Source organism: Leptonychotes weddellii, chromosome 4 (genome assembly GCF_054177405.1).
Source record: "Leptonychotes weddellii isolate Sample4059 chromosome 4, ASM5417740v2, whole genome shotgun sequence".
In the NCBI taxonomy this organism is placed as follows: domain Eukaryota; kingdom Metazoa; phylum Chordata; class Mammalia; order Carnivora; family Phocidae; genus Leptonychotes; species Leptonychotes weddellii.
This window is the reverse complement of record NC_138372.1, coordinates 87,789,955-87,810,429: the sequence shown is the minus strand read 5'-3', so window position 1 is coordinate 87,810,429 and position 20,475 is coordinate 87,789,955. Positions and strand designations below refer to the sequence as shown.

The 20,475-nt window shown below is 36.4% G+C and overlaps 1 protein-coding gene across 6 annotated transcripts in view; it reads right to left on the bottom strand.

Annotated features, from left to right (window-relative positions):
- The window catches only part of HIPK1 (homeodomain interacting protein kinase 1), a 49,415-nt gene that overhangs the window by 15,845 nt on the left and 13,095 nt on the right, over positions 1 to 20,475 (bottom strand). For all 6 annotated transcript variants that reach the window (XM_081815717.1, XM_081815716.1, XM_081815715.1 and 3 more), the window contains 6 exons: positions 13,694 to 13,817; positions 6,209 to 6,328; positions 5,316 to 5,402; positions 4,227 to 4,411; positions 3,750 to 3,912; positions 2,603 to 2,828 (listed from right to left, as the gene is read on the bottom strand). In XM_081815717.1, coding sequence (XP_081671843.1) covers positions 2,603 to 2,828; positions 3,750 to 3,912; positions 4,227 to 4,411; positions 5,316 to 5,402; positions 6,209 to 6,328; positions 13,694 to 13,817 — 905 coding nt within the window. The remainder of the gene's footprint in view (positions 1 to 2,602; positions 2,829 to 3,749; positions 3,913 to 4,226; positions 4,412 to 5,315; positions 5,403 to 6,208; positions 6,329 to 13,693; positions 13,818 to 20,475) is intronic.

Below are 20,475 nucleotides of genomic sequence, written 5' to 3'. Positions count from 1 at the left end.
TAAAATTAGAATTAAAACACTATAATAATAACTTTTTTAAAAAGTGCTACTTATATAAAAATAAAAGGTAACAAATCCAGATATCCAGATTAAAAAAAAAATCGGCCAGCCGTTCTTCATAAGGCAATGCTAGCTAATAAAATATCTAAGCAACATCAAAATTCTTGTCTAAATTCCCAGGACACATGGCCAACTACAAGACAACATTATTGTAATAGCCTCCTACAAACAGGAACAGAGGGCAAAGGCAAGTAAAATTTAGGAAGAAATGTTCATGATAGAAGTTCACCTATACATTCCAAGATAATAAAGTAAAAGGGACAAAATTACAAAATATAGTTACCACTGAGTAAAATGTGTATCTATTTTGGTCAACTGGAATAGTACAGAAAGTAATATTTATAGTACTGACCTACAAATCTAACTAAATAAGCATTAGACTGCTTTCATAATTTAGGCTAAGCCACAGCAGTTAAGCTATTTACACTTGCTTCTTCAGGAAACTACAAGTGGAAACAAAGAATTAACAAGGCAACACTTTTGGAAGGTTCTCCCGGAGCCCTGAACTAGGAAATGATTCAAGCTTTAATTTTTGTTTTGCTTTTGTTGAATACAACCCATTAAATAAAAAACCATGGAAGTATGGAAAGAACTGTCTAATTGATGAGGGTCAATTTTCTTCTAAGTATAGTATCTTGTAAAAAAAACAGATGGTGAAAGAAGAGGAGGCAACCTGGAATAGAGGACTGCTGGGCAGAAACCAGCATACGGCTGTGGCTGACAAACCAATTGACAACCTTTATAGCTGAGTTTAAATACTAAGAGGTGGTACTGTATATTTCAAAAACCCACTGCCTGGATTCAAACCCCAGTTCTACCACTAACTAGTGGTAGTTATTAAGACTTTGGGCAGATGAGAGAATCAGGTTCAATTTTCTCATCTATAATGAGATATAATGACATCGGGCACAATGGCATTACCCACTTCCTAGGGTTGTTTGTTGAGGATGAATTAATACATGTACAAACAGAACATTATCTGGCGTGTAGTAATACATATCAGCTATTTTCATCCTCATTAACTTAAAAACTCCTTTTGTTTGGAAATTATATAATTTGCTCTAACTCCTCAGGTTATTCAGACTTCCTAAATAGAAAAAAATTTCCAAAACTTATACTTACCTAATTACAGCAAAAGAGTTACACCACTTTCCCCTCTACATCGAGTCTACATTTTGTTTTATTAAGGGAACCAAAAAGTTCTGCTTCATCTTATAAATATCATCTGAGAAGCGGCAGAAGACTTCAGAGTCCCGCATCTGAAAACTGTTCCCGTGAGACTCACTTTGGAAAAGGTGAGGGGGAGGAGGGTGGCTAGTTTGCTAAATTCAGTAGAAGAATCACTCGACATACGACAACCCAAAGTATAGAATTTACTCTTATGTAGCATATGCAGAAAATTATTTGGTAAGTTAGGCTAAATATGCATTTACGGGTTTGGTATCTGCTCCTCCGCTCTCCCTGTGGTCTCTCCCTGGTTTACATCGCTATCGCTCTCCTGTCCTCCCGGTAATCTCTCAGTCTCCCCTAGCCCCTCTTTTCCTTCTGCTTGCTCCGACTCTGTCAGAAACCAAACAAACAAGAGAGTCACAGTCAATAAGTAACTGAAGTAAAAAGATAAAAATGCTACCTGCTTCTATTGTAAAGTGCTATGACAAGCCTGAATCCTGATTTATTACCACAGGGTACTGACAATGACTTTCTGTTGGGAAAGTCAAGTGTGTTGTCAGAAAATATCCTTAAAATAATTTAACCTTTTAAATGGCTCACCATATCAATAAACACATTTCCCATATTTCAGAAAAAAAGGAACTGGACAGACTGAATTACAGAATAATGATAAAAAATGAGGAAGGATGGGAATGTGAACATTTAAATTTTATTGCAACATATGGGGTCAGAGCCTCTTTCTTCAGCTATTCTGTTCCTCTGTTGATAGAAGTTTGTAGGAACAATATGATTCATAAGCGGAAGCAGATAAATTTAATGCACTCCCCATACATGTACCTCCGCTTGTAGAATTTTTCAGTTCAATAAATAATTTTTATTTCTGAATGTAACTCATGAGGTTTCCATATTCTTAAGCATAATTTTTACATTTTAGAATAAAATTACCTTTTATTTGGAAGGCTAATTTTATTAATAGTAGAATGATAAAGGAAATAAGATTCAGTATAGAATTTCTGTTTATAACAAATTTCTTCAAGCTTAATATTTCTGCATATTGAGAGATACATACTTAAACAAGATATAGGACATTGGTACAAGGTCTCAGTGGGCAAGAAATTGGTATCAGGGCAGTTCAAATAAGAAAAGTTAACTGAACTCCCATAACGTGTCAGACAGTAGCATAATTAGATACATAACCAATGTAAAAAGGGTAAATCCACGTTGTTAATTTCAGTTATCTTCATATTCAGAGACAGAGTTTAAACTTGTCAGAGATCAAAACTAAACAACTAGATACCTACTAAGGAACTGCCTAAAGCAAGATCTGTGGCTCTGATATGATACCATTTGATAGAGGAGATTCCCCACTTACTCTGAAAAGCAGGTGGACATACTATAAATGTTTGTTGGAACGGATCTGTCTGAGTGCAAATTTGGGTGGTTCCAGGCTGCAAGGACACGCCCTGCTGGGCAACTCCAGGAACTGGTGCTGCAGACGATGGGTACAAAGCCGACTGGTAGTTTAGCAGTGAGACATCTGAATTAGCCAGGGAAAGAGTAGCAGCTGCTGCAGTAGAACTGGAAGCTAGAACACTGGCCTAAAAACAAAAGGATTATAGCTGTATACTGGCATAAAGTGGAAATAACAGTATTTTTACACATGCAGAATCTACCCAGAAAAACTTAAAACAAAGTTTTAAAATGTAGTATTAACTGTCCCTGAAATAACTCTCTGCTTAAGAAATCTTCCCAATCTCTAAATTTAAGGCATACTATAAGGTTGAATAAGAAAACACAGAATAAAAAACAGTCCTGTACTGAGGACAGCCTCAAATAAACCCTTACCTCTTCCTTCTGTACAAAAAAGTTGCTAGATGTGAAATACCACCAAATCTCCTTTTAAAAGTAGACCTAGCTAAGATATTAGGAAGCTCACATCTTCAATAACAAATGTAAATATCACTATTTCGCAAACAAATGCAAAACCACTCTTAAATTACTGGAAACACCAAACCGAACTCATAGAAACAGTGAGTAGATTGGTGGTTGCTAGGGACAGGGCAGAAGGTGGGAGAGAAAATGGGTGAAGGTAATCAAAGGGTACAAACTTGCAGTTACAGATGAGTAAGTTCTGAGGATCTAATGTACAGTAGAGAAAAAAATTATTGGAAACACCCTTCAACACATGTAATGAGACATATAAAACCTTCCCAACAGAGAAAGTCAGTGGCTAAAGTCAGTACAACTAACAGCAGTAGGTAGTACAATAGCTATGGTCCCTTTATGGGACTATGCAAAGACTGTGAGGGCCTGGATTAGGCCTTTGTATTTAGTTTTTGTCGGTACATGACTGGTAGGTATCATCAGTCCACCTGGTCTTCCATCACTTTTGCTATGCAGGAAATTCATAAGAAGCAACAAGATCACCAAAGCAAAAACTGGTTTCTTTATCTCAAACTGTACTCTTACTAGTTTCTACCCCTCTTAGGTTTGAGTTTCCAAAATCATTTATTAAATACCTGATTGTGCACTGTATTAAGCTGGTTGCTGAAGCTCATGGTTAGATTTGTGCTTGTATTTGGGGCAACGTGAGTAGTGAAGGGGCTCTTGATCTGACTCACTGTATCATACATGTGAACCCTCCGCTTGCAGATCTCCATGTTCTGAAAACAGGACTTAACACTGAAAAAAGAGATTAAAGATTCAGTAAAATGAATGCTGAGATTTAAACAGACAACAAAAAACTCAAGATGAATATGGATCAACATTTTTCCCCAAGTATATTTAGATAAAATGAATCCAGAGTTTTTATAACCATAAAGAGAAGAAACATACATCTTATTTTTAATCTCATGATTTTTTCAATGAGAAAGGAAAGCATCAGTGAGCAAAATATGAAAGTACCAAGGCTGCTGCTCATGTGATTGTTCTGTTTAGCTGTTAAGATGGTAACAATACTGGACCACATCATGGCAAATGCCCCAGACCATACTCACTGATTGCTATGTGGAAAATCCAGAAGGTGGGTCATTGTCACAAACTGATGGTTAAGAGTTTTCAGAGGAGTAATTCTCTTATCTGCATCAATTGTTAGCATTTTTTTTAACAGATCGATGTATTCTCTTCGATCCGCCTTCTCTGCCAACATATCTGTTCCCTCCAAGTCTGTGGACATATTCACCTTCCAAGGAAAATTTAGAAATATTATACTTCATGACTTAACCTTTAATGCTGATACTACGCATATGAATAATAGATAGATAGATAGATAGATAGATAATAGATCTCAAGAGAAAAACCTGAGGAAATTCTTTTTATTACAGAAAAATCATTTTCACAAGTGGAAACTCTTATGCTATCTAAATAAAATCTTCAATTTGGTAGAGTGTGTTGGTAGAATAAAGCTGAATGAGTCTTTTCATTCAAAATTTGGACGAACAAGTGAAAGCAATTATTATTACTTAAATATAAAAATTTCTATTGTTGAAAAGATTAAATGACATAATAAGTATAAAGTGTTTAAGCAGAGTTTGGAACACAATATGCACTCAATTAATGTTAGCTCTTAAGTATTTATTTAGCAGAGAAAATGGACAGTAAAGAAATCTTCAAAAATAGCATTTCAAAATACTGACACACAAAAAGACCAGTTAAGCAAAAGCAAGGGAGAAACACAAAATTCTTTTTTTTTTTTTTTAAGATTTTTTATTTATTTTTTATTTATTTATTCATGAGAGACAGAGAGAGAGAGGCAGAGGGAGAAGCAGGCTCCCTGCAGAGCAGGGAGCCCGATGCGGGACTCGATCCCAGGACCCTGGGATCATGACCTGAGCCGAAGGCAGACGCTTAACCATCTGAGCCACCCAGGCGCCCCGAAACACAAAATTCTAAAAGTATCCTTGGTTAGGATTCAAATGTTCCTTTAATACATGGCAGAATACTAATGAACTTTTATCTCTAAAAAAATGAAAACATATAGAAGATAACAGATTGAATCCATTTTTAATATAACTAATCAATGGAAATGTCTCTCTGATTAAGAGATATATATAAATACCTGGCTTCCTGAAACCTTCTATACTCACCTGAGCCATGTCATCTAAACAATTAAAAATGTACTTTCGAGCTTCTTTTGATTTGATTCCAGTCTCCAATTCATGTTCTTCCGGTGTCTATAAAATATAGATTTAAAAAAAAAATTCCATCTGTATGTTATTTTCAATGTTTTGTTCTAAATTAAAGCCAAAAATACAAAGAAACAAGTGCTGTCACCTTGCCAATCAGAGATGGCAAACATGAAAGTAATTTGCAGCCAGAAAATCTTCTGGTGGATGGACGGGACCTGGATATCTGGCCACCCTTTTAATAGTGCTAAATTAAATGTGGAAACAGTGATCTAACACAGTTTCTGAAGGATGTCATGTAAGAGGGGATATTACCATTTTTCTCTTAAAGCTACTTTCAAATGAAATGATATTTCAAATGCTAACTATTAAACAGGTTCAGGGGCAGAGATTCACAAGGTTACTCAAATTAGTCAGAGATCTCTCAAGTTAAAGGAGTAGGCTCAGAAGTAAAAAGCAGGCATTTGTTTCATGAAGATATATAAGGCCTTAACATGGGGAGTTAGAAACTTATGTTATTTTCTCCTATTTATTGAGAATTCTCTAAAAAACAGTCCTAGCTAAGTTACTCTAGTTCTTCCTGTGACTTAATGGTGAGCACTATTTTCCATACCCCCTTCTCAGCTGCTGGTTCAAATATACAAAATAACCTCAGACAACTGAATGGTGTTTATTTTTTTAGCTAAGGATCAGGTCAAAGGGGTACAATTAAATAATTTTTCCAAGTACTTCTTCCTGCAAACATACACTGCCACCACCACCACCCCCTTTCCTTCTTCTACCTCAAGAATTTAATAACTAAAAAGTTGGGAGTGAAGAGTACAGGAATGGGTAGTATAGTAGGGGAGACAGACCTTAAGCCTCCACAGCGGATACCCCAAATTAGGATCTCTGTTGAAAAACCTGGTTGTTTTTGTCCCAGCACTGAGAAGATATTCGGCGGGCAGGCCTTGTGTTTGTGAAATGTAACGAATCTGAAACATCAAAACCATTAAAACACTGATTTGGAGTGGAAAGGGGAAATATTACAATATTAATATTTTATTAATATGAAATATTAAATATTAAAAATATTAAAAACTTTTACACTGAGATATTATTAGTTCTAGCCAAATCAATACAAATGAAATTTATCTGTAAATACATATAAATGCTAACCCACTCACAGGTAATTCCCAAATATTTATTCAGCTATTTCCATGTTACTGTATCTGTTATTTACAAGGAAAACTCAGTTTTGAAAACTGTGTGTGTAACCATTTTTGCTTCTCTGTAGACCTCTGATACAAAGTTCAGAAAACTTCAGGAGATTTTTAGGACAGAACAGAATAATTTCCAACAACTATCTCATGGATCACCAAGGATTTTTCTGTTTCATTTGCTGATACATTATCAAATTTAAAAGATCAGGAAAATATTTTTATAAGCTTCTTTCTTGCTTGGTTACTCTAGCTCCCTACTCTAAATTGCCATAGAGCTTTTCCCTCATACCATAAAATTAAATACTTAATTTAGTTTCTCTACCCCTTCACCACTAGGGGGCAGGCTCTGTGATAATTCAATCAACATTTACTGAATACCTACTATGAACTAAGCTAGCAGTTCTCAAAGTCTGGTCTGGGGACCGTAAGGGGTCCCCAAGATCCTTTCAGGGAGTCCACAAAGCAAAAACTTTTTATTATTTTTTAAATAATACTCAGAAGTTATCTGCCTTTTTCATTCCCTTATGGGTATACAGTAGAAATTTCCAGAGAGGATGTGTGATGATGTCATTGCTCTGATGGCTAATGAAACATGTGCTTGTATATAGTTGTGTTTTAAAAATTTCCCACTTTTATTGTTCAACATTTGTTTGCTTCCACAATTCTAATGACCCAAAAAAGCAAAAGAAGAGGTGATTTGCTTTTCTCTCCACTACTGAGAGTGATACAAGAGGCAATTTTTTTTACCACCTCTTCCATATTTGAATGGCTGTACTTAATATTAGAGAGAAACTTGTAAGCCAGGAAATAAATCTTACTTCCTCCCTCTCCCACTAAAAACTTCAGTTTTAATGTCTTTTTTTTTTTAAGTTACACTTTTTATTTTATTATTTTTTTTAAGATTTTATTTATTTACTTACTTACTTATTTGAGAGGGAGAGTACGTGTGTAAGCCGGAGTAGGGGCAGAGGGCAAGGGGGGAGAGAGGAGAGACAGAATCTCAAGCTGACTCAATGCTAAGTGTGGAGCCTGAAGCAGGGCTCGATCTCACAACCCTGAGATGATGACCTGAGCCAAAATCAAGAGTACCATGCTTAACCGACAGCCACCCAGGTGTGCCCCGTTTTAATTTCTAATGCAGTATATACTAATAGATATAAGCTATACAAACAGAGCTCTTTGGGATCCTCACTAATTTTTTAACAGTGTAAAGCAGAGGTCAGCAAACTATGGCCTATAGGCCAAATGTGGCCTGCTATCACGAGACAATTTCAGATAACAGCAGGATATTACTCTTGAATCTGTGGGAGCTACATAACGGAAGCCAATACAGCAAGAACAAAAGAGAAAAAAAATTTAATGTAGATAAGAACATTTTTAATGTGAACTTCTTTTGCGTACAAAAATGGTGAAATATTTTTTAAAATCCAGAATAAAATTTGTGCAATAAAATACTACCCAGACATTTAAAACAATAGAGTAGAGGGGCACCTAGGTGGCTCAGACAGTTAGGCCTCTGACTCTTGATTTCGGCTCAGGTCATGATCTCAGGGTCTTGAGATCGAGTCCCAGGTTGGGACTAGATGCGCTAGGCGTGGAGCCTGCTTAAGATTCTCTCTCTCCCTATCCCTCTGCCCCTCCCCACCCTGCTTGCTCACACGTGCACACTCACGCTCTCAAAATAAGTAAAATAAATAAAATGACAGAGAAGTATAGTTAATGACACATAAAGATATTTCACAATATACTAAGTAGAAAAACAGATTACAAATTAAATAATCTCACTTTTAAAAAAATTACATTTCACTGATCCTAAGAGGCACATTTTTTCACACTAACATCTTTGAAATCAAGGTATGTCCTACAACTGATAACTACATGGTTTAATTGGCAGCATTCTTTCTTACAGGTACAGAAAATTGGTGTATCTTTCAATCAATAGTGTCTTAAATATGACAAAATACAGTATATATCCTCCTCTATATCCCTAAGTTTATCATGTGGAATAGAACTATATATAGCACATATATTCATTCATTCTTTTAGTAAGTACTTATTGAGCCAGGCACTGGTGTTTTAAAAATAGACATGGTTCCTGATCTCATAAACCTTGCAGTCAAGTGAGGAAGACAGACACTGAATATTCAAACTGAATTGGCATTCTGAAAAAAAAAATAGGCTTTTATAAAAATACATAGCAAATGAACCCGAGCTAGACTGGGGACTGGTAAGGGAAAGCTCCTTGAGAAAGTAACACTTGAGCTAATAAATGAGTAGGCACTGACTAGGTGAAATGAATGGGTGGTATAGAAGCATTCCAAACTATGAGAACAGTATGTACAAGGGGCCTTTCCTGGAAGGAAGCATATTCTTTTTTTTTTTTTTTTTAAGATTTTATTTATTTATTTGAGAGAGAGAATGAGATAGAGAGAGCATGAGAGGGGGTAGGGTCAGAGGGAGAAGCAGACTCCCTGCTGAGCAGGGAGCCCGATGCGGGACTCGATCCTGGGACTCCAGGATCATGACCTGAGCCAAAGGCAGTTGCTTAACCAACTGAGCCACCCAGGCACCCAGGAAGCATATTCTTAACCAGTGCTGAAATGATGCCAATGTGCTAGAGCATGAAAATCAAGAAGAAATGGTATAAGATCAATCTAGAGAGGGGGAGAAAAAGGGGAAGGACAACCTATGTAGGGGCTCAGTGGCCATATTAAGAATTTAGCCCTTCATTCTAAAAGTATTAAAAAACCACTGAAGAGCAGGTAAGTAGCATGATCAAATTTGTGTTTTGTAAAAATTACTTTGTAAAAGAACTGGAGATCTCAATCATATTATATAAGTATTATATATTATGTATATAATTTATATATTATGTATAAAAGTATTACATAATTATTTACTTAGTTCTGTTTCCCATCACCAAACTATAGCTTCCATGAGGGCAAGTACAATGTCTTATGCAGCACTGTATCCCCAGCTCTTGATCTTGGGGTCATGAGTTCAAGCCCTACACTGGACATAGAGATTACTTAATTAAAAAGTAAATAAATAAAAGAACCTTAAAAAAAGAAGAAAGAAAACTACTATAAAAAGAGCTCAAAAACACTGCAGAATAAAAGATCAATTACAAAACTCACTGTATTTCTATACATTATCAATGAATAATCTGATAATAAAATTAAGAAAATAATTCCATTCACCACAGCATCAAAAAATAGAATACTTAGAAATGAATTTAATAAGAGAAATGTAAAACCTGTACTCTGAAAATTACAAAATGCAGCTAAAGAAAACCTAAAAAATCTGGTCACATTTATGGGATTGGAAGACAATATTCAATGCACTCAACTATTTAAACAAAACAAAACCACCAGTAATTATTTTGCAGAAATTAAAAAAAAAAAAAAAACCCCACCCTAAAATTCATATGGAATCTGAAGGACCCTGGAATAGCCAAAACAATCTTGAAAAAGAACAAAGAGGACTCGCACTTCCTGGTTTCAAAACTGACCATAACGCTACAGTAATCAAAACAGTGGGATACCTGCATAAAGATAGATATATAGATCAATGGAACAGAACTTACAGTCCACAAATAAATCACTGTATTTATGGTCAACTGATTTTTTATAAGGATGCTAAGAAAGGTAGGGAAAGAACGGTCTTAGAGCAAATGGTGTTGGAAAAATTGAATATCCACATGCAAAATAATGAAATTGAACCCCTGCTTTATTCTATGTAGAAAAATCAACTTAAAATGGCTCAAAGACCTAACTGCAAGAGATAAAACTATAAAAATCTTAGAAGAAAACATAGGAGAAATGCTTCATGACTTTGGATTTGGTAATAATTTCTTGGATATGATACCACAAGTACAAGCAACAAAAGGAAAAACAAACAAATTGGACTTCATCAAAATTAAAAACTTTTGTGCAAACAATGCTATCAACACAGTGAAAGGGCAACCCCAAGGAATGGGAGAAAGTTTTTGCAAATTATGTATCTGATTAGGGATTAATAACCAGAATATATACAAACTCCTGCAACTCAACAACAACCCAATTCAAAAATGGGCAATGGACTTGAACAGACTTCTCTGAAGACTGACTGACTGATTGATTTTTTTTGGGGGGGGGGGTAGATTCGTGTGTGCAGGGGGGAGAGGGAGAGGGAGAATCTCAAGCAGATTTCTCACTGGGCACAGAACCCGACTCAGGCTTGATCTCACGACCTCAAGATCACAACCTGAGCCAAAATCAAGAGTTGGACACTCAACCGACTGAGCCACCCAGGCACCCCTTGAGTAGACTTTTCTAAAGAAGATATACAGATATCCAGTAAGCACATAAATAACGATGCTCAACATCACTAATTGTTAGAGGACTGGAAATCAAAATCACAATGAGATTATCACTTCACATCCATAAGGATGGTGGCTGTTTTATAAAAAAAGAAAGGAAAGTAAAAAAGAAAATAACTAATGTTGGCAAGGATGTAGAGAAATTGTAACTCTTGTATATTGCTGGTAGGAATGTAAAATGGTGTGACCGCTGTGAAAAAGTTTGTTTAAACATAAAATTACCATATGACCCAGCAATTCTACCTCTAGCTATATACCCCCAAAAATTGAAAACAGGAACTTAAACACTTGTATACCAATGTTCATAGCACCATTTTTCACAATAGCCAAAAGATGATAACTCAGTGTCCACCAACACATGAATGGACAAACAAAATGTGGTATACATATATACAATGGAACATTATTCAGCCATAAAAAGTAATGACGTTCTGATATAGGTTACAGCACGGATGAGAAACATGCTAAGTAAATTAAGCCCATCACAGAAAACCACACATTGTTTTGTTTTGTTTTTTTAAGATTTTACTTATTTATTTGACAGAAAGAGAGAACAGGAGAGCAGGAGCAGTGGAAGAGGCAGAGGGAGAGGGAGAAGCAAGCCCCCCGCCGAGCAGGGAGCCTGATATAGGGCTCGATCCCAGCACCCTGGGATCATGACCTGAGCCGAAGGCAGACACTTAACAACTGAGCCACCCAGTTGCTCCGAAAACCACACATTGTATGTGATAAATATGATAAACTACAGTAGGCAAATCTATAGAGACAGAAAGTAGATTAGTGGTTGCCAGGGGTGGGGGAGGTCGGGGCTGGGGGGAATGGGCATTGACTGCTAATGAGGTACAGGGTTTCATTACAGAGAGATGAAAATATTTTAAAACTGACCATGGTGATGGTTTACAGCCCTGTGAACATACTAAAAATCATGGAGTTGTACACTTTAAATGGCTGAATTATATGGTATACGAATTATATCTCAATATAAGTTGTTTTAAAGAAACTTGACTATAAGAACAGAGATCCTGCAACAGAAATCTTTGTGTATAACCAGAGATGCACCAAGATAACCTATCCACAATCCTGCTCTACAACAGCAATATCCTATTTATTCAGCATGGGAAAAACGACTTCCTCCTACCACCTACAGTTTCACATCTATGTACTAGGCAAAATCTCTCAAAACTATCAGATCATTTCTTTATTTTAAAAAACCCCAGTTGTACCTTAGCTTCTAAACCTAATTTCATTTGTTTCCACTTCCTAGGGAAATTTACAATACCAATCTGTTTACAAAAGGTTGAAGGTTGGCCTAGGAATGGCACTTGGGGGGCTGTAACTGCTCAGAGCAAGGTTTCTTAATTAGGGATCCATGAATCCCCTAAATTTGTACTCAAAACACTGTACATAAATTTTTCTGAAATGATCCATACCCATCCTTCATCAGATTCTCAAAAGGGTCTATGACCCAAAAATGAGAATCAGTGGCTTAGTTCAACCAACTGTGTCTTTGCATCATTTAATCTCCCTCACATTTTTTGTCATTGTAAAATAAGAAAGCTGGCTTCTCTCTCACGAGGTAGAAGGAAGGCTAAATTACAAAGCTCAAGGTGACCAGTTACTTATCACATGAGCAACTCACTTTTGTTTCAATCAAAGACATGCCCAAAGAGTCAAATTTTTGGAAGGTGGACCTAAAAAATGGATCAAGGAATCAAAATTCTAAGTTGAATAGGGGAAAATACTGTTTACTCTTTTTTCCTTTTAATAATTCCAGATAACCATTTATTTCTTTAAAAACAAAAAACAAAATATCCCCCTGTACCTACTATGTGTCAGAGATAATGTCAGGAGCTGAGGATACACTAGTGGAATCAAACAGTCTATGCCCATAATACAGCATAGTGATTAGAACCATTTTTTTTTTTTTTTTTAAGAACAAGAAATAAGAGGGACGCCTGGGTGGCTCAGTCGGTTGAGCGGCTGCCTTCGGCCCAGGTCATGATCCCAGGGTCCTGGGATCGAGTCCCACATCGGGCTCCTTGCTCAGCAGGGAACCTGCTTCTCCCTCTCTCTCCCTCTGCTTGTGCTCTCTCTGTCAAATAAATAAAATAAGTAAAATCTTTAAAAAAAAAAAAAAAAAGAACAAGAAATAAGAATTCACAATTTATGTCCATGGCAAAACCTTTTCCCTCAGGACCAGCTCCTTGGGAAACTGTAGCATATCCTGTAAAGCTTCTCTGTTTTGAGACATAGACCATCTTCTATTACAATACTTCTCAACTCATATGATTTCCCTCCTAAATCCTATTTTACAGAAAGCCAGTATACATCACAGCTTCCAGGGCCCAATGTGTTTCAGTATGCAGAGAGTACTTATTTCAGTATATGTCGTGTATAAGAAGAAGTAACAGCTCTGAATGAGACAAAGTTCACTCTTAAAATTCCAATTCCTCATCCTTCTTTACTTTCATATCTTAAAAACTCACAAGACACATTTGTTTAACCAAAGTCAGTCTCTAATAAAGCATGACAGATCTGGAAAAGTACCAATCTAAGGTAATATGAAATAAAAACCTTTTTAAATTGTTGAATTGCAAACATAGTATCAGACTAAGAAAGAGGTAGAGAAAATTCTAGTCTTTAAAAAATATCTTTTCTAATTGGACTACTTTTTCCCTAATATCTAAATATTTCACTAGTAAGTACTTCTCTTCCTCTAGAATTTATTTCACTAGTAAATACTTGCATTCTATTTCCATCCCAATATATACTCTTACCTGATCATATTCTGAAGCACCAGGGTAAAGAGGCCATCCCAGGAACAGCTCAGCTATCACACAGCCCAGTGACCACATGTCAATAGCTTCACAAAATGGTAATCCAAGAATAATTTCAGGGGCTCTAGCAAAAACAAAAATAGCAAATTAAAAAACAAACATTATTCAGGGAAATTAACTATTGACTAAGTCCTATTTTAGTATTAGCTCATTGTACATATTGATTTAAAGAAACTGAAAACTATCTTAGATATAAAATCCATCATTTGGGGCCAGATGTGTTTTGGAATTGAAAATTTTTTTGAATTTCAGAAAGGTATCACCATGCATAAAGCTACATATTGCACAGTAATCCCAATGGAGTTTATTAGGGAAGTACCCCATAATCGGACACATTAATATTTCCACAACGAAACAAATGAACAGTCATACTAAGTTGGCTAAATAAAGACTTTAAATAGCCTTACATTGGTTCAAGATAGATTTTGCCAATAAATGAGCTTAAACCAAACTTAGAAAAAGTTCTTTAATTTTGAAATCACAGATAAGGGATCACAAATTTATTCTTTTTATTCTTAGCACCTTTTTAATTATAGAAAAATCAATTAAATGACCTGATCAATAAGTACCCCTTGGTAACAGAAATGCCTTCCTAGAGATATAGTGATCGAAAACACTATAGAAATATTCACTTGCATTAATGTTCCAAGTGAGAAACCTAACCCTAGGGGGCCTTAAAGAGAAGACTAAGATAATACCATAAACTAAAAACTTTATATATATACACACACACACACACATATCCAAGGTATAATTATTATCCTCACTTATAGAGGAAACTGAGGTAAACAGAGTAAGTAATTTGCCCAAAATCACAGTTAATAAGTGGAAGGGCTAGAATTTGAACCCTGGCAATCTGGTTCTAGAGTTGTACCGTACTGTCTCCAAGTAAGTAAAAGTTGTATATATCCACCTATATAAATCTATCTGGCATGGTGGTACATGGCATTTTTCAAACCGTGACTAAAATTATGAGCTAAATGGGTTTAAAAGGGGGAAGATAAATAATAACAGGCATTACTAATATCGATAATAATAAAAGATGACACTTATATAGTGCTTACTCTGTGCCACGCACTGTTCTAAGTTCTTTACAAATGTGGTCACTTACCCCTTACAACAATTCTACGAATGTAGATATTACTACTGTTAAGCCATCAATTCTTATTTTTTTTTTTAAAGTAGACTCCATGCCCTGCATGGAGCCCAGTGTAGGGCTTGAACTCACAACCCTGAGATCAAGACCTGAGCTGAGATCAAGTCGGACGCTTAACCGACTGAGCCACCCAGGCGCCCCAAGTCATCACTTCTAAGATGCATGGGTTTTTTTTTCATATTTTAACACTCTAAAGTCAAGAAGATTCTTGCAAATGATGATGTTTTTTAGCTTAATGGCAGTGATTTTACTTTCTTAATATGAAACATAAATGTTTCATCTTTTAATCAGTGGTATCTTAGATGCTATGTAATAAAGTATCCTTTCCATTTTACAGATGAGAAGTTAAGTAACTCACCCAAGGCCACACAATTACTGAATGATGGAGCGCAAGCAATCTGGATCTAAGGGCTGAGCTCGTAAACATTTTATCATCATCTCCAGACAATTTCCTTCCTTCTTACAAGTCACAGAATTGGAATCTGTAAGGGCACACCAGATCCAGACCCCTCGGAAGATTTCTCTCCCCAAGGAGCCCTCTAATGGGCTGTCCCCCCCTCATGGAGTGCCTAGGTTTGTCCAACTTCGAGGTATTATGTGCACATTGTTGCTCTGGGGCAGGTAGGATTGAGCAGGGAGTGTATAAAGATTTTTCTCTAAATAAGAATATCCTCCCCCAAGTAATTTTCTAAGTAAGCAGCCCTTAGAAAATAAGGTAAATTAGAGGACTTCATAGGATCTAAAGGCTTTCCTGATCCTAGTACAGAAATAGCAGAAGAATGATCCAGACCTGCTGAGACTTTCACTATTTGACAGCTATCAGTGGAAGGACTAATATCACCAATTTTTATACTAATTGATGTGAACTGTGGTTTTGTTAGCCAAAGAAACAAACTTCAAAAGGGATATTCCTGTTGCAAGTGGCTAGGGCCACATATTACTGATGGAGTTTCAGAGTTTAATTAAATCCCAACCACTGCAGCATGTTTTTAAGATGGCACAAGTTTAATAGCATTAATAAACTAGAGCGTAAGAGTATCCAGAAACATAAAAGCTTTTCTAAAATTGAAAAGGGACAAAATTTTTACTTTCAGTGAGCAGAATCATTAATTTCCAAGTTCATGACAGTGCCAAAAATAGCTGGCAGGGAGAATGCAAATGGCTTTGTGCCAAAATAAAAACTGGGCTTAGAACATTTCTAAGCATCAATTGAAGAGCAACAGATTTGATTTTGCCATTCCCACTATACCAGGAAGACATTTTAAAATCCAAAGGTAGGTCATAGGGAGGGGGAGGCCACCCAATAACTTACTTCTTTAAAAAGGTAGCAATAATATGTGATAATTGTTAGGCATCCAACGCTTAAAGTTTCAGAGAAATTAAGAAAAAGACTAATTCCAGCCCCCAAGCCCCATTAGACAAAAAAACCCCTAAAGACTGGCTGGAATCAGTTTTTCCATTTGGTTTCACTCTGCTTCTGGAGTAACGAAAGCAGATAAGGATTTCCAGCAAAAACTCACTTAAAACAGTAACTCTACTACATCTACCATACAAAAAGGTGAGTATCAAAGGAGGAAAAAAAAAACCAATGAAAGTAAAAATAAAATAAGGTTGCTCAGTCTATTGAGGGCTTTTCACTATCATTAGAAACTAGAAATGCTGACTGACCTAAACTCTAAGAAGCAAAAAGACTGAGGTTATTTTCTTTTACTGAACAGAACAGAACAGAACATTTAAAGCAGGTTCATCTCCAAAGACTGAATGTTTTAAACTCTGAATTCAGAATATAATTCTTGGTACTATCTTCATTACTATATCATCTTTCCCCTTGGCCTCCATTATTTCTCAATCCCTCAATATAAACTCTCAACACTAAAATTCTGCTTCTACTTCATCTGTATAGGGAAGCTGAGTGAGGTTAATTACTCTTCTAGGTCCCTTTCCAGCTTTGACATTCTAACAACTGGACATTTAAAAAAGATGACCTACAGAAGCACAAGAGAAGAGGGGGGAAAAAAACAAACTGGCAGTATTCACTTTTGTAGGAAAATGGCATTAATTGTACTTTGGACATAGTGGGTCCCCTCTTTGAAAATACATCCCATCCTTAATGAACAAATACTAAACGGGCTCTAATGACTACAACCACGTAGCAGAAATAGCAATCCTTGCCTTTTGATTTTCCAACTTCAAATTTTTTTTTTTTTAAAGATTTTATTTATTTGACAGAGAGAGAACACAGCGGTAGAGGGAACACAAGCAGGGGGAGTTGGAGAGGGAGAAGCAGGCTCCCCACGGAGCAGAGAACCCGATGCGGGGCTTGATCCCAGGACCCTGAGATCATGACCTGAGCCGAAGGCAGACGCTTAACGACTGAGCCACCCAGGCGCCCCTCAAATCTCTTTAAACTAAAAAATTCCTCCAAAGTCATAAAGCGTTATTTCATTAGAACGTGGAACAAGCTCCAGTTAGAATCACTTAACAGCACAAATTAATCTCTGCTCAATGTCATGAACACTCTTGTTTCTTCCTGCCCATCTCAGAGGCATCAAACTTACCAGATCAGAGATGTTACATAAAGCCTAACTTCCTGCATCTGTGGCTTAGGTGAAACTATAGTATGTTTATTTGTCTAGGATAAACTGAAAATATGCTTTCTTTCTCTAGCCCTTGTCCTTCCATACATAACAAATATAGTGATCTTAACTTTAGTAAAGCCAGCTAGTTTGTTCAGAATGGAAAAGCACTGAGCTTGTAAGCACGGCAAACCCTTGTGCCTAAACTCAAACCCCAAAGACAGCAACTTCTTTGGAAGTAGTCTACATCTACATTATAGTGGCCAGGAAATAAAGTATATTATTTCCATTGCCTAAGGCATTTAGCCATGCCCATGACCAACAGAGACAGTATGGTGGCAAAAATTTATGTCAACTGATAATATTTTGGCATGTTATCAAGAGGATGAAGCAATGTAAACTAAAAAGGAAGGTAAGGAGAAGTCTGGCTTTGGAGCCAGGATGCTTCACTGGCCAAAGGGATTTCACAGAGGTTTTCTGAAAGACACCAGGGTGAGGACTTAACAGACTCTAAAAGCAACACAAAGAGGACCACTGTGGATAAAACTAACGGTAAAGAAGGAATGCCTGAGCTGCTATTCCATTGGCCTAAGGTTCATTATCAAATATTACTGTGACACTAGAGAATACTCATGTTAAATCCTAAATGAAAAAAAAATCCTAAATGTAGTCAAGCCCTGGACATTGAACTTCAGTATGCATAGTAATTAATCAGTAATACGCAGAAAGAACTCCTGTTTTTAAGGGGTAAACTGAGCTCCATTCACAATTACTCCTCTAGTCAAGAACTAAATGCAATGGATTTGCAGGATGATTCGCTGAAGAGTAATTACCAATGGACTTAAAAATCTGAAAATCTTATTTCCTATAAAAACAAAACATAATTGAATTACTCAAATGACGTCTTAAATTAAATTAAAAGGATAGGGCGCCTGGGTAGCTAGCTCAGTTAGTTAAGCGTCTGCCTTTGGTTTACGTCATGATCTCAGTGTCCTGGGATTGAGCCCCATGCCAGCCCCATGCCGGGCTCTCTGCTCAGGGGAGTCTGCTTCTCCCTCTCACTCTCCCTATGTGCTCTCTCTCTCTAATAAATAAAATCTTTAAAAAAAAAAAAAAAAATGAATCAAGGTGCCCCTGGGTGGCTCAGTCAGTTAAGCATCTGCCTTTGTCCTGGGATCGGGCCCCACACAGGGCTTCCTGCTCAGCAGGGAGTCTGCTTCTCTCTCTCCCCGCTGCTCGTGCTCTCTCTCTCTCTCAAATAAATTTAAAAAAAAAAAAAAAAACTTAAAAAAAAATACATCAAAAGGATAGGAAAAGGGAAAGGGGCAAAGATCAGCAACCTAACAATGAAAATTATTCGAATGAATTATTTATTAGAGAAAGCTAAGCAGCGGGAACTATTTACCCCCCAAATCTCCTTTACCCTTTAAGAGAAAATCCATCAAAATTATTTCACAAAATAATTGTTATTTCTATCGCTTTTTCAATCTTAACATTGCTTCCGTTACCACAAGACAAGGCAAATAGTTAAAGAACACCTGCAGGCACTGCCTAGAGAAGAGATCAAGAAGCAAGAGCTGATCAGCCTCCACACCCCTCAGCAGTGCCCTCCCTCCTACCTCCCCAATGCTCCAAACGAGATGCAGAACTGAGCTCTTAAGTGCACCTGTAGAGCGTTTCTGTATATATACCTGAGTGGGTGGTGGTGGGATTGCTCAAAGGAGAATACTAAAAGAAAAAGTAATTGGAACCTAAATCTTCCAAGTTGTGAATAACTAAATGAAGGTAAGATTCTCAAAATTAGCCAAACTGCCTAGAGCAACATGAAACGAGAAACCAAGGCTATAGGAACCTCTTTACTCCATCTCACTCAAGTAAGAAATAATCAGAGTTTTACAAAACTATAAAAGGAAAAGAGAAAAACAGAGAAGAGTGGATTGGAAGACGTAATGTTGTGAAAATGTCATTACTACCTAAAATGATTTACAGATTCAGAGCAATCCCTTCAAAAACCAATGACATTTTTTACAGAAATAAAAAATCCATCCTAAAATTCATACAGAATCTCAAGGGACTCTAAATAGTCAAAACAATCTTGAAAGAGAATAAAGCTAGAATCTCGCACTTGTTGATTTTAAAACTTACTACCAAGCTACAAGTAATCAAGACAGTGTGGTACTGGCATAAAGACAGACATACAGACCAATGGAATAGGAGAGCCAAGAAATAAACCCTTGTATTTATGGTCAATGAATTATGACAAATGTCAAGACCTGTCAATAGAGAAAAGATAGTCTTTTAAGCAAATGGTTCTAGAAAAACTGAATATCCACAGGCAGAAGAATGAAATTGGACCCCTACCTTATGCCATATATAAAAATTAACTTAAAAATAGACCAAAGATCCAAATACAAGAGCTATCTATGTCTATATTTATGTTCTTTTAAATAGCTAAAAATTATAGAACTCTTATAAGAAAGCAAAGCAGAAAAAGTTTCATGACATTGGTTTGACAATGATTTCTTACATATAACACCAAAAGCAAAAGCAACAACAAAAAAAAACAAATTGAACTTCATTAAAATTTAAAACTTTTGTGCAAATACCATTGACAAAGTGAAAAGGCAACCCCATGGAATGAAAGATATATTTGCAAATCATCTATCTGCTGAGGGATTAATACCTAGAATATATAAAGAACTCTTACAATGCCACAAAAAAACAATCCAATTCAAAAATGGACAAAGGATTTGAATAGACATTTCTCCAAAGATACACAGATGTCTGACAAACAAATGAAAAGATGCTCAACATCACTAATCATTAGGGAAATGCAAATAAAACCCCATGAATACCATTTCACACACGGAAGGATGACTATTATCCCCCCAACTTCAAAAAAACAAAAACAAGTGTTGATGAGGAGGCGGAGAAACTGGAATCCTCATGCACTGCTAGTGGAAAACAATTTGGTGGTTCCTCAAAAAGTT